Source organism: Anomaloglossus baeobatrachus, chromosome 6 (assembly GCF_048569485.1).
Source record: "Anomaloglossus baeobatrachus isolate aAnoBae1 chromosome 6, aAnoBae1.hap1, whole genome shotgun sequence".
Taxonomy (NCBI): Eukaryota; Metazoa; Chordata; class Amphibia; order Anura; family Aromobatidae; genus Anomaloglossus; species Anomaloglossus baeobatrachus.
In genome coordinates this window covers 7,759,498-7,773,341 of record NC_134358.1, presented here as the reverse complement: position 1 = coordinate 7,773,341, position 13,844 = coordinate 7,759,498, and the positions used below count along the sequence as shown (strand labels likewise).

At 47.5% G+C, this 13,844-nt stretch overlaps 1 protein-coding gene across 1 annotated transcript in view; it reads left to right on the top strand.

The window, feature by feature from the left end:
• LOC142316921 (uncharacterized) overlaps positions 1-13,844 on the top strand; it is a 282,067-nt gene that overhangs the window by 144,179 nt on the left and 124,044 nt on the right. The window contains exons 14-20 of the mRNA XM_075352699.1: positions 711-814; positions 1,876-2,058; positions 2,135-2,258; positions 7,135-7,271; positions 7,357-7,435; positions 7,543-7,640; positions 8,670-8,772. Coding sequence (XP_075208814.1) covers positions 711-814; positions 1,876-2,058; positions 2,135-2,258; positions 7,135-7,271; positions 7,357-7,435; positions 7,543-7,640; positions 8,670-8,772 — 828 coding nt within the window. The remainder of the gene's footprint in view (positions 1-710; positions 815-1,875; positions 2,059-2,134; positions 2,259-7,134; positions 7,272-7,356; positions 7,436-7,542; positions 7,641-8,669; positions 8,773-13,844) is intronic.

Sequence of the window (13,844 nt, the reverse complement as noted above, 5' to 3'; positions counted from 1 at the left end):
CACACACAGTATGATGCCCCCATAGTGCCCCACACACAGTATGATGCCCCCATAGTGCCCCCACACACAGTATGATGCCTCCATAGTGCCCCACACACAGTGTGATGTTTTACCATCATTTTGGTCCTAGGGTGGGTAAGATTATTTGTAAGACTACTGAAGTTCCAATATACCCTAGCATAAGCATAAGCAATCACAATCTCCAAAGAAATCTGGCCCTTAGCTTCAGTGTTTTTAAGGTTTTTCCAGCATATGTGATGCAGGAAAACCAACTCAACAGGACACAGAGAAAATCAGACTTCAAACCCTTGGCCGAATTATCAATCCTCCAAATATACAAGTTCACCTCGGTCTAAAAATTATCCCCCAGTAAGACCTTCGTTGACGAGGGGACATAACATATATATATATAGTATAGAAAAAAAGATACAAAATTGGACCCCTCCATCCAGATGGGGGGCTGCCTCTCCTTGCGCTTCGGAGTACCCCAGTTAACCAAGTAGATGCTGGTCCAAGAGATGTACTCATCAGTTATGTCTCCGGTGGAGCAAGCTCCTTCAATCCATGCGGTGACAGCTCTGAGAAAAAGCTGAATAAGTGCGATTTTGTATATTACAAATGATGTCAGAGCGTCTCCTGTTTTATAAAGGTCTCTGAAGGCCTCAATCCCTCCCAGTCACTCACTTTTCTTATATTCCCGTCCAAAACAGTCCTTTTCCTGAATAACCCACGAAACATGGACAAGCACCAGAACAAAATTGCCAAAAGAATATTAAGTTTCGCCCTGGAGATCATCTACCTGTTGACCGGAGAGGTAATTAAACGTCTATATTTCTCTGCTTTGTATTATTTTACCTGTAACCCCAGGAGAGGGAGGTGTGAGGAACCATCCAGTGCCCTGTAGAACGCCCCCCAGACATTACAAGGTCGTAAATGAAGGCAACTGCCGAAAATGTGAAGAGTTTGATGTGAGAACAGGAATGATGTAGGGGGATGAGAATGGCAAGTAGGCACTTTATAAGGAAGACGGGAGAACCAACAACCAAGAGAATCGGATGGACCGAGTCTGGCAGAAAGGTGGAACGATTGGCCAAGACTTGGGCTTATTCATGTAGAGCAGGAGAACCCAAACCTCCCTTACCACACTCCGCTCTGAGAGATGAGCCAAATTCTGTGCAAAGCAATAGTCGTAGCCCCCAGTGTGACCATATGACGGTAAAATTCTCCATAAAGTGATAGAAGCCCCATTACCCTCTTGTAAATCATTCATGGCCCCAGTGCCCTCTTTTAATGTAGTAATAAAGCCTTTCAGTGCCTCCATAACAAATACAGTGCCTTGCGAAAGTATTCGGCCCCCTTGAATTTTTCACAAAGAGGACGAAGATGGCTGAAAGAGGAGGCGCACAAGGATGTGTACGAGGACGCCATCTTCGTCCTCTTTGTGAAGCCTGTGTGCATGACGCGTCTACGTTATACACACTCGCCAGTCCCGCGCTGGACGTCGTGTGTGGATGACGTAGACGCGTCATGAACCACGGCTACAAAAGAAGGAGAACAAAGATTGCCGATAGAGGCGGCGCCGGCACCAGACAACAGAGACGCCCATATGGCCCAACTCCACTACAGCGCGATTGTTAGGTGAGTATTATAAAGTGTTTTTTACGTTCTACACAGCGGCCTGGGCTCCTATATACAGCATGTTAGATTACTGTATATAAGAGCCCGATGGTGGTGGCCGCAGCTTATAGGCCGAAAAAGTGGTGACAGGTTCCCTTTAACAGGCCTAGTTTATGCATTGAGGAGGGGAGTGTAGGTGGAAGGAGGCAGATTATTATCCTCTAGAAAGGTCTCTGTGACGTCTCTGTCCATACACAGGATTACACAATAGTGAAGAAGACATCAGGTGACTGTGCGACTCCTGACAACCATGAGTCAGGAGGGCGGAGCAAGAGGCGGGGCCCAATCACAGAGCCGCCCCCTCACTCACTGATACATGAGAGGAGCAATAAGAAAATCCTAGAACTCACCAACAAGATGATCGAGCTGCTGACCGGAGAGGTGGGAATGCTGGGACATTATACGGGACCAGCGCTGGAGGATTCTGGGTAATAACTGTATCATTGTGTGTTGTCAGGTTCCTGTAAGGTGTCAGGACGTCACCGTCTATTTCTCCATGGAGGAGTGGGACTATCTGGAAGGACACAAGGATCTGTATGAGGAGGTGATGATAGAGAACGACCGGCCCCCGACATCACAGGGTAAGAGGAGGCATAATAGAATGATTGCAATGTAGGACAAACATCCAAAACTGATATAAAAGTCTGTGAGGACATCTCATGTCCGTCTCAAAAACGAAGTCCATGATGTGTAATATAATTGTTTGTAGCGAAATACACAGCACAGAAATGTTTCACCAGACATCGAGTGGTTAATGCTTCAGTCATTGTGTCACGGGGGTGACAAATGGGGGTGACTGGAAAGGAGCCCCTGAGCTGGCCCTCAGACTAGCATACCCTATGCTATCCCTCAGGGGAGTACATAGAAATCATGGGGCTTCATAGCAAAATTCTAATTGGGACCCCCCAAACCCCACCCCTACCCCCCAAAAAAAACCATACTCAGCTATAGTCATCGAGAGCATATCACACAACTTTGAAGACCTCACAAACTAATTTTCCTCCTATTGAGCCCCTGGATTTCCCTTTCATTGCACCCAGAATGTATGATGCCAACAAAAGTGCCCCCCAAACACTGCACAATACCCCCACAGGGAATTCCCCCACAGTACCCTCCACACACACAGTATGATGACCCTACTGTACCCCCTCCAACTAATCCAACACAGTATGATCCCCAACTGTGACCCCCCCCCCCCACACACCTCTCCACACTGTATAGAGAACCCTACATACAGTATAATGGCCTCAACATTGTATAATGCTTCCCACATAGTCCTCCATGCACTGTAATGCCCCCCGCATAGTCCTCCATGCATTGTAATGCCCCCCGCATAGTCCTCCATGCATTGTAATACACCCTGCATAGTCCTCCATACATTATTGACGGGATGGGGCATACACGTTACTGGGGGGTAGCATATACATTATCACTCCAGCCACACCTGGACGCAGCCCATAGACTCCAGCCACGCCTGGACGCAGCCCATAGACTCCAGCCACACCTGGACGCAGCCCATAGACTCCAGCCACACCTGGACGCAGCCCATAGACTCCAGCCACACCTGGACGCAGCCCATAGACTCCAGCCACACCTGGACGCAGCCCATAGACTCCAGCCACACCTGGACGCAGCCCATAGACTCTAGCCACGCCTGGACGCAGCCCATAGACTCCAGCCACGCCTGGACGCAGCCCATAGACTCCAGCCACACCTGGACGCAGCCCATAGACTCCAGCCACACCTGGACGCAGCCCATAGACTCCAGCCACGCCTGGACGCAGCCCATAGACTCCAGCCACGCCTGGACGCAGCCCATAGACTCCAGCCACGCCTGGACGCAGCCCATAGACTCCAGCCACGCCTGGACGCAGCCCATAGACTCCAGCCACGCCTGGACGCAGCCCATAGACTCTAGCATTTACCCTAGATTACTACCACTGCTGGGCCCGGGTCACTGTCTCCTGTTTTGTGACTGAGCCTGCCTATCTCCCTGCTGAGTGTGGATGCCATGCAGAGCCGCCCACGAGCAGTAGGAACCACCAATGGCTGCTGCTCACCTGTCTGCCGCCGAGTCCAAAGCTCCACTCTCTGGCTGGTAACTATGTCAGCCAAGGGGAGAGTCTTGTGTATGGAAATTAAGCCAGAGAGCAGAGCAACAGAGCAGGAGAAGCTCCTCCTAGCACACTGCACAGGCCGGCGCTGACTGAGAGACAGTCTGACACTGACACTGAAATTAAAGTGAAAGTGGGCAGCCGCTGCGGGCCCCCACAGCTCATGGGTCCCCATTGCAGTGCTATCGCCTGCCTCTATTGACGGTATGCCACTGCTATCCCACAACGTACGCTTGAAGGTAAAAGGTCTGGGCCCCCAGCTTCTCCCTATCTCCTGTTTTTGACCCTGATGATAAGACCCCCACCACAACCCGCCACCCAAGGGGACGGGCCAGGACAGAAGTCAAAAACCCCACCGATAAATAATGACAGACAGGAGTAAAAACAAAACTCATGCACATCCCTCCTTGTACACCTTTTGTTGTCCCCTGGTGTTGGTTAATGGTAACATGGAAAGGAAAAAGTAACAAAATAAGCTAAATACACACACACACCAACACAACGGTCAGCAGCAGCAGCAGCAGCAGCAGCAGCAGCAGCAGCAGCAGCAGCAGCAGCAGCAGCAGCAGCAGCAGCAGCAAGCACCTCCACACTGCTCCAGGCCTAGCTCCAGACTGAACTGAATAACCAGCTCCCCCTGCATGAAGCAGAGAGTATTTATCCAGCCCGGAAGTGGCCATCAGAGCAATCACCTGGGCAGAGTTAATAAGCTGCTGCTAGCAAGGAAAATTGACCTTAACCCTGCGACTGCCAAAAGAAAAACATACATGTAATGTGTAAGTCATCAGATGATAAAAGAGACCCTGATCCTGTCATTAACCCCACCAAGAGACGACTGAGACACATTGGAAGTTTTTTTCCAAAATTTAGGAAAGTAGATCTGGATATGGATCATTATTACCAGGGATATACCAAAATAAAGCACAGCTTAAATAAATGCAATCGCAAAAGTACATTATAAGCCAATGCCCACACACACAGCATCCACGTTATCATGGACACCTGCCACGTCCTTTCATGTCACCTAGAAGTGCAGAAAACAACACAACACTTCAAGCGGGCCTGGTCATCCTTACTAGACGAAGAATTCAAAAACTATCCTCCTTGTAAGGTTTTCTCATGAAACAGTTTTAGGAGTATGCCGGGAGATGTGACCGAGAAAAATCACTCAGAAAAAGGAAAACCGGTCTACAGCCAAAAGCCAACAATGGCATCAGAACTGCACCAAAAGGCCATGGAAGCAGGAGGTCCAGTCTGGACCAAGAGGCCATGGAAGCAGGAGGTCCAGTCTGGACCAAGAGGCCAAGGAAAGAAGGAGGTCCAGTCTGGACCAAGAGGCCATGGAAGCAGGAGGTCCAGTCTGGACCAAGAGGCCATGGAAGCAGGAGGTCCAGTCTGGACCAAGAGGCCATGGAAGCAGGAGGTCCAGTCTGGACCAAGAGGCCATGGAAGCAGGAGGTCCAGTCTGGACCAAGAGGCCAAGGAAAGAAGGAGGTCCAGTCTGGACCAAGAGGCCATGAAATCAGGAGGTCCAGTCTGGACCAAGAGGCCATGGAAGCAGGAGGTCCAGTCTGGACCAAGAGGCCATGGAAGCAGGAGGTCCAGTCTGGACCAAGAGGCCATGGAAGCAGGAGGTCCAGTCTGGACCAAGAGGCCATGGAAGCAGGAGGTCCAGTCTGGACCAAGAGGCCATGGAAGCAGGAGGTCCAGTCTGGACCAAGAGGCCATGGAAGCAGGAGGTCCAGTCTGGACCAAGAGGCCATGGAAGCAGGAGGTCCAGTCTGGACCAAGAGGCCATGGAAGCAGGAGGTCCAGTCTGGACCAAGAGGCCATGGAAGCAGGAGGTCCAGTCTGGACCAAGAGGCCATGGAAGTAGGAGGTCCAGTCTGGACCAAGAGGCCATGGAAGCAGGAGGTCCAGTCTGGACCAAGAGGCCATGGAAGCAGGAGGTCCAGTCTGCATGGAAGCAGGAGGTCCACTCTGGACCAAGAGGCCATGGAAGCAGGAGGTCCACTCTGGACCAAGAGGCCATGGAAGCAGGAGGTCCACTCTGGACCAAGAGGCCATGGAAGCAGGAGGTCCACTCTGGACCAAGAGGCCATGGAAGCAGGAGGTCCACTCTGGACCAAGAGGCCATGGAAGCAGGAGGTCCACTCTGGACCAAGAGGCCATGGAAGCAGGAGGTCCACTCTGGACCAAGAGGCCATAGAAGCAGGAGGTCCAGTCTGGACCAAGAGGCCATAGAAGCAGGAGGTCCAGTCTGGACCAAGAGGCCATAGAAGCAGGAGGTCCAGTCTGGACCAAGAGGCCATGGAAGCAGGAGGTCCAGTCTGGACCAAGAGGCCATGGAAGCAGGAGGTCCAGTCTGGACCAAGAGGCCATGGAAGCAGGAGGTCCAGGCTGAATCATGGTTCTTTCACATGGTGTTGGCGGCCATGTTTGCCGCTTACTAGAGAACACAGTTTCACTAGGATACACTATGGGAAGAGGACAAGCCGGCAGAGGCAGCTGACATTTTTCTGCCATCACTCTGCTCGTACACCTCAAAACATTGTTCAGGAGGAACAAGACAAAGAGATCAAGATAGTGACATGGCTCCAAATTCTTCCGATCTCAATACTATCGACCATCTAAGGGATGCACCGCAAAAACAAGTCTGCTCCATGGTTGCCTTTCCTTACAAAAATCTGCTGTTAACGTCTAGGTGCAAACTACAACAGGGCCCAAGAGGTCTTATGGGGTCCGTACATGGATGCATCAGAAGAGGGTTACTAAAAACTATATAACATAGTTCTGCTAGAGAGGATGAGGTTATTGTCTATGGTTAAGTCCATCTGAGGCTCCTGTTCAGATGGAGTCAGTCTCTCGATAAATGTAAACAAATAATGTAGTTTCCATTGTTTCTGTTGTTTTTTGGAACATTTTAACTTGACCCCAGGTGAGACTATCCAACACCTCCATAGTTTCCTTATTGGAGAGGGAATTTAGAGATCGTATTTTCCTTACTAAATACATTTAGTCTGAGAAATCAGAGGACGGTCATCACTCCACGATCCCAGTCTTGAAATATAAAATTTTGGTTTCTGAAGTCTAGATTTTCTACAGCGGACAGCTTATCTAAATGCAGTGATGTTTGCGCCTCGTCCACAGGCAGCTCCAGGCCTGGGAGTCCCACGTGGTTCTAACTCTTATTAGCTTAATGTTTTATTCAAACAATAAAAAGAACCAAAACATTTTTATTAAGACCAAGATGAAAAAATAGAAATCCAGGTATTGAATTGATGTATACAAAGATCATCAGCCGACCATGGATTCCATCACTGTGTGGTTGTGTCTCCCACAGATGGATCCAGGAGTGGAAACCCACCAGAGAGATGTCCTTGTCCTCTCTATCCCCAGGACCGTCCAGAGAGATGTCCTCATCCTCTGTATCCCCAGGACTGTCCAGAGGAGAATCACGACGTTCCAGAGACTCACCAGGTAGATGATGCCGAGCTCTCACCAAAACACGACCATAAAGTGATGGAACCAAAGGTCATTTTACGTTCTTTTCTTGTCTCTTTAGGCTGAAGATTTGATTGATATTAAGGTGGTGGTTATAGACGACAAAGAAAAAGAAGAAGCGATGGAGGACGATCAGCAGTGTAAAGAGGGGGTTATCAAACTAAACCATGTTTTGAGGGTCCTCTGGATAAAACTCCATTCAAATGACCATCACATGTAAATATTCTATTACGTTTTTTTCCTGCAGATGGATTCATTGAAAGAAACCCACCAGAGAGATGTCCCCGTCTTCTGTATCCTCAGGACGATCCGGAAGAAAATCACAGCGTCCCGGAGAATGATCAGGTAGGTGACGTTCAGCCCTGTACCAAATGCACATATAGAGGGAAGTGAGGACATTTCTGTCTCTCTAGTCAGAATTTTGTTTGAAGTTTCAAATGGTCATAGTTACCACACTATCGAAAAGGTTATGGATTCTTTAAGTTTCTTCCTTGTCCATGCTAAAGTGTTAGGCTTTTTAATAAAATGTACAGAACTTGCAAAAAGAGAGTCGAAGAGAGCGACACTAAACAAGCACACCAAAAAGAAAGACCTCAGACTATGTTAAAGGCCGCACTCTTCTTCTTCTTCATCGATGGATTTCTTTCCTCAATGCGTTCCCAGACCACTTGACGTTAGCAACCGGAGTTCCATCAAATTTGCCGGCCAGCCACTTCCCTGGTACTTGGGCTTCCAAGCCCCTCATCCCCTCTCTCATCTTTGTTCTGTCGGGCAGATTCATATAGGCCTTCAGGGGTCCATCTCCCACCTACAGGGATTAGCTATCAGCCGTGACGGGGGGGCCCTGGGGATGGCTCTCTTCTATCCCAGTCTGTCAGGACCTACTCCTATTCCTGAGGAACCCACTGACCTTCAGCCTGGAGAGGGGGTTTGTAGGGTATATGCCAGGGGGCAGCCACGATCCAGACCGGCCGGACTTGACCCTTTTGGGACGTGGTTCGGTGAACCCACCTCTCACCAGGGCCCCACGTGTTCGGTGTCTAGATAAGACCCTGCGAGTCCTAATTACTCCTTGAAGGGGACTTCTCCTCACACCTTCCACCGGTGCGGCACCTCGCTGCTTCTTTGGGGGACTCTCCTGCCCTTAGTTTCACGTCTCCCCTTTTTGTTCTACATGCTCCATCAAACTAACCGCTTTCCTACTTGGCAGTACCAGGAAAGTGGTGAGCACAATGTGGCCATTTACCATAACACACACCAAGCAAATACAATCAGTCTGCAGGTCTGGGGGGGCCGAGCCCTTCACCCCCTTACAGATGTGGTTGAGTTTTCCATCCATCTTTTTATTCTGAATTGTTACATTTGGTTTATTAGGCTGAAGATCTGACTATGATTAAAGTAAAGTCTGAAGAAGAGAAAACGAGGGACGACCAACCATGTGAAGTAAAGGAGGAAACTTCAGTAGATGTTATCGGAGGTATGTGAAAATTAGACATCTCAGAGGGTTTATAAGGTGAGTCTCCCTTGGTTCTCTTGACAATCAATGAGCCCCAGACCTCTCTGTTCACTGGACTGAAGCCGAGTCTACAATCTGACCGGTTCGCCTCTGTGTCACCTCCTTTTCGGTAACGCCGTGTTTTCAACAGAATATTTATCAAAGTAAAATGTCCCAGAAGTCAGACAATATAAAACATCCACATGTTTGTGTTTCTGTACTCTGCCTGTACAATAGCGTAATTGTATAAATGTTAGGTTCTGACCCAAAATAATGCAGAAAGTTTCTCCAGAAACACAATCTATAGCTTCTTGCCTCCGCAGTCAATTATGTTTTATACGTTTGTATTTTTCCACCGCTCTTCTTCCAAGAGCCAGAGGGTTATTTATCTGTCAAAATAGCAACATGAAGGCTTGTCTTTTGCTGGACGAGTTGTGTGGTTTGATGGACATCGTCCATTTTACTGAAAAATGGGGAAAAGATCAAAGCAGGATTTACTGGCATGGTATTTATTGCGAGGTGTAAGGCTATGTGCGCACGTTGCGTGTTATCATGATTTTACGCTGAGTTCTGCACTGCAGCGTAACTGCATGCGTCCTGCGTCCCTAGCACAATCTATGAAGATTGTGCAAATTCCATCCGCACGTTGCGTTTTAGAACGCAGCGTTTCGACTGCTGCCAAAACGCTGCGTTCTAAAAAGCAACATGTCACTTCTTTTGTGCGTTTTGGTTGCATTTTCCACCCACTTTCTCTCTCTCTCTCTCAATGTTGGTCTCTTTCACTGTCTGTCTGTCGGTCTCTCTGTCTCCTGTTGGTCGGTCTCTCTCTGTCGGTCTATCCCTCTCCCCCCTCTCTCATACTCACTGATCACTGACCGATCACCGGCACTGCGCTGCACGGCTGTCACACTGCGGAGGCTTCTCCAGCTTTTGAAAATGCCAGCTGCTCATTATTCCATCTCGTATTCACTTCTTCCCCCACCCACCGGCGCCTATGATTGGTTGCATTCAGACGCGCCCCCATGCTGAGTGACAGCTGTCTCACTGCAACCAATCACAGCCCCCGGTGGGTGGGTCTATGTAGTGCAGTAAAATAAATAAATAATAAAAAAAAAAACTGCGTGCGGTCCCCCTCAATTTTGATACCTGCCAAGATAAAGCCACACGGCTGAAGGCTGGTATTCTCAGGATGGGGAGCCCCCCAGCCTAAAATTATCAGCCAGCAGCCGCCCGTAATTGCCGCATCGATTAGATGCGACAGTCCCGGGACTCCACCCGGCTCATCCAGAATTGTCCTGGTGCGGTGGCAAACGGGGTAATAAGGAGTTAATGGCAGCTCATAGCTGCCACTAAGTCCTAGGTTAATCATTGCAGGCGTCTGAGACAACCCCAATGATTAACCTGTAAGTCAAAGTAAATAAACACATACACCCAAAAAAAATCCTTTATTTAAAATAAAAGACAAAAAAACACCCTCTTTCACCACTTTATTAAAATCCCCAAACACCCCTTCAGGTCCGGCGTAATCCTCACGACGTCCCACGACGCATCCAGCTCTGCTACATGAAACTGACAGGAGCAGCCGTAGAACACCGCCACTCCTGTCAGCTCCACGCAGAAACTGAAGTGAGTCGCACTGTCAGCGGAGACGTCATTCTGGTCACTCGTGGCTACCGCTCTCAGGTGGAGGATTCCAGCTGTGGCCGTGGGTAACCTGAGTGACTGCACAGCCGATCACGCGGCTCACTTCAGTCACTCAGGAGATTTGTGGTCATCGGTGAGTCCTTTACCTGTGACCGCAAATCAAGCCGTGGCACACGCACAGAGCCGAGCGATCACAATGAAGTCGGGTGAAGTTCATCCGAGTTCATTCTGATCGCGCGGCTCTGTCTCGCAGCCAGCCATGCTCTCACTTCTAGCCATGCTCTCTCGGTCCCACTCGGCTCTGGTGCAAGTCTATGGGGATTCTGCAGATCCGAGTGGGACCGCACTGTCAAAAATGTGCGTTCTGGATGCTTTTCCCACTGTCTATGGCAGAGCAAGCATCCAGAACGCATGAATTCAGCAGTAACAATGCATCTCAGAATGCAGCTTTTCGGCTGCGTTCTGAGACGCACATGCAGTGACTTACACGCTGCGGAATAGAACGCAATGTGCGCACATAGCCTAAGAATGGCCCGGCAGCACGATTATCCAGGGCTGTATGATTATGGCCATAATAAACATGCAGAGATTTTAGTCAGTTAAATAGTCAGAAAAAAATTCAGAAGTTTCTAAAAAATAAAAAAGAATTTATTTTATGGCGCCATTTCTCAAGACCTGACGTTATTCTTTTTCTGTCCAGCCCTGTTCTGAGGGCTCGTTTTGTGCGAATCAAGCTGATGGTTTTACTGATAGCAATTCGGGGAACAAATTAAGTTTTGATTGTTTTGGTTTTTTTTGTTTGTTTGGTTTTCTTAAGGGAAGTGGGACGACCATTTTTGATTTTTTTTTTTATTCTTTTTATGGTGTTTATCATATGGGTTAATTAATTTTAAATTTGTAAGACTGAGGATAAATTGGTAAATGGAGCCAAAGCGTTAGTAGCTGCGCGTCCCCAGGAACACTTCCTATCAGCGCTGATTTATTTTCTTTTTATTTGTCAGACCGGACTTTTACTGACGCGATGATACCAAATGTTTATATTTTTGATTTTCTATGTAAAAGAGCATGTGATTAGAATGTGTATATATTTTTAAATTCTTTCCTCAGTAGTACAGTATATTGTGACAATCACTGTCCCCTATGAAGCAGCATTTAAATAGCTAACAGCAGCAATCGGAGCTCAGTTCCTTCCGCTGCTGTTAGACACAGATGTGGGCTATGGAAGAGACCAAGTATCTGCTGCACAAGGAGAGCGCTCGGATCCTGAGGCTCCTCCACACGTGGCCGGCCCTGTATTGACTGTCGTATATGTATTTTTGCGTGATGAGGTTAAATTGCTGTGGTAGGTAGTCATTAAAAAATGGCTGACAGAATTCAGGGAGGTAAAAACAAAAAAATAAAATCACCTTAGACGGCATGTAAGATCACAAACTGCCAGAATCAGAGTTAAATGCTGTATAACACGTCTGACGGCCACAGTGGGAGGTGGTCCCTGAGCTCATATGATGTAGAGTCACCTCACAAGTCACCGAGGGGTTAAAGTCCTAAATCTTTAATGTTTTGCCTTGGGATCCCGTCTCGTGATCTCGTTCTTTGCAGACATCGTCCTGTGTAAATTCTCACTGACGAAAACAACGGCAGAATGAACAATCTATTACCAATCGTTCAGTATTTGTCGTTAAGTGCGGTCTACCTGTGTAGAGGTCTCTAAACGACCCCCACTCGGTAAATATTTACAAATCAGTAGTCGTGTAACTGCCAAATAGGATGATGTAAAGCCAACTCTACAGTTATCCTTTAACTCTGTCTTTGGCGCCAAAACAAGACCTCAAAACTTCATGCGTATTTCCAGTTTAATATGAATGTTATACAGTTAGGTCCAGAAATATTTGGACAGTGACACAAGTTTTGTTATTTTAGCTGTTTACAAAAACATGTTCAGAAATACAATTCTATATATAATATGGGCTGAAAGTGCACACTCCCAGCTGCAATATGAGAGTTTTCACATCCAAATCGGAGAAAGGGTTTAGGAATCATAGCTCTGTAATGCATAGCCTCCTCTTTTTCAAGGGACCAAAAGTAATTGGACAAGGGACTCTAAGGGCTGCAATTAACTCTGAAGGCGTCTCCCTCGTTAACCTGTAATCAATGAAGTAGTTAAAAGGTCTGGGGTTGATTACAGGTGTGTGGTTTTGCATTTGGAAGCTGTTGCTGTGACCAGACAACATGCGGTCTAAGGAACTCTCAATTGAGGTGAAGCAGAACATCCTGAGGCTGAAAAAAAAAGAAAAAATCCATCAGAGAGATAGCAGACATGCTTGGAGTAGCAAAATCAACAGTCGGGTACATTCTGAGAAAAAAGGAATTGACTGGTGAACTTGGGAACTCAAAAAGGCCTGGGCGTCCACGGATGACAACAGTGGTGGATGATCGCCGCATACTTTCTTTGGTGAAGAAGAACCCGTTCACAACATCAACTGAAGTCCAAAACACTCTCAGTGAAGTAGATGTATCTGTCTCTAAGTCACCAGTAAAGAGAAGACTCCATGAAAGTAAATACAAAGGGTTCACATCTAGATGCAAACCATTCATCAATTCCAAAAATAGACAGGCCAGAGTTACATTTGCTGAAAAACACCATGAAGCCAGCTCAGTTCTGGAAAAGTATTCTATGGACAGATGAGACAAAGATCAACCTGTACCAAAATGATGGGAAGAAAAAAGTTTGGAGAAGAAAGGGAACGGCACATGATCCAAGGCACACCACATCCTCTGTAAAACATGGTGGAGGCAACGTGATGGCATGGGCATGCATGGCTTTCAATGGCACTGGGTCACTTGTGTTTATTGATGACATAACAGCAGACAAGAGTAGCCGGATGAATTCTGAAGTGTACCGGGATATACTTTCAGCCCAGATTCAGCCAAATGCCGCAAAGTTGATCGGACGGCGCTTCATAGTACAGATGGACAATGACCCCAAGCATACAGCCAAAGCTACCCAGGAGTTCATGAGTGCAAAAAAGTGGAACATTCTGCAATGGCCAAGTCAATGACCAAGTCAATGACCAGATCTTAACCCAATTGAGCATGCATTTCACTTGCTCAAATCCAGACTTAAGACGGAAAGACCCACAAACAAGCAAGACCTGAAGGCTGCGGCTGTAAAGGCCTGGCAAAGCATTAAGAAGGAGGAAACCCAGCGTTTGGTGATGTCCATGGGTTCCAGACTTAAGGCAGTGATTGCCTCCAAAGGATTCGCAACAAAATATTGAAAATAAAAATATTTTGTTTGGGTTTGGTTTATTTGTCCAATTACTTTTGACCTCCTAAAATGTGGATTGTTTGTAAAGAAATGTGACAATTCCTACAATTTCTATCAGATATTTTTGTTCAAACCTTCAAAT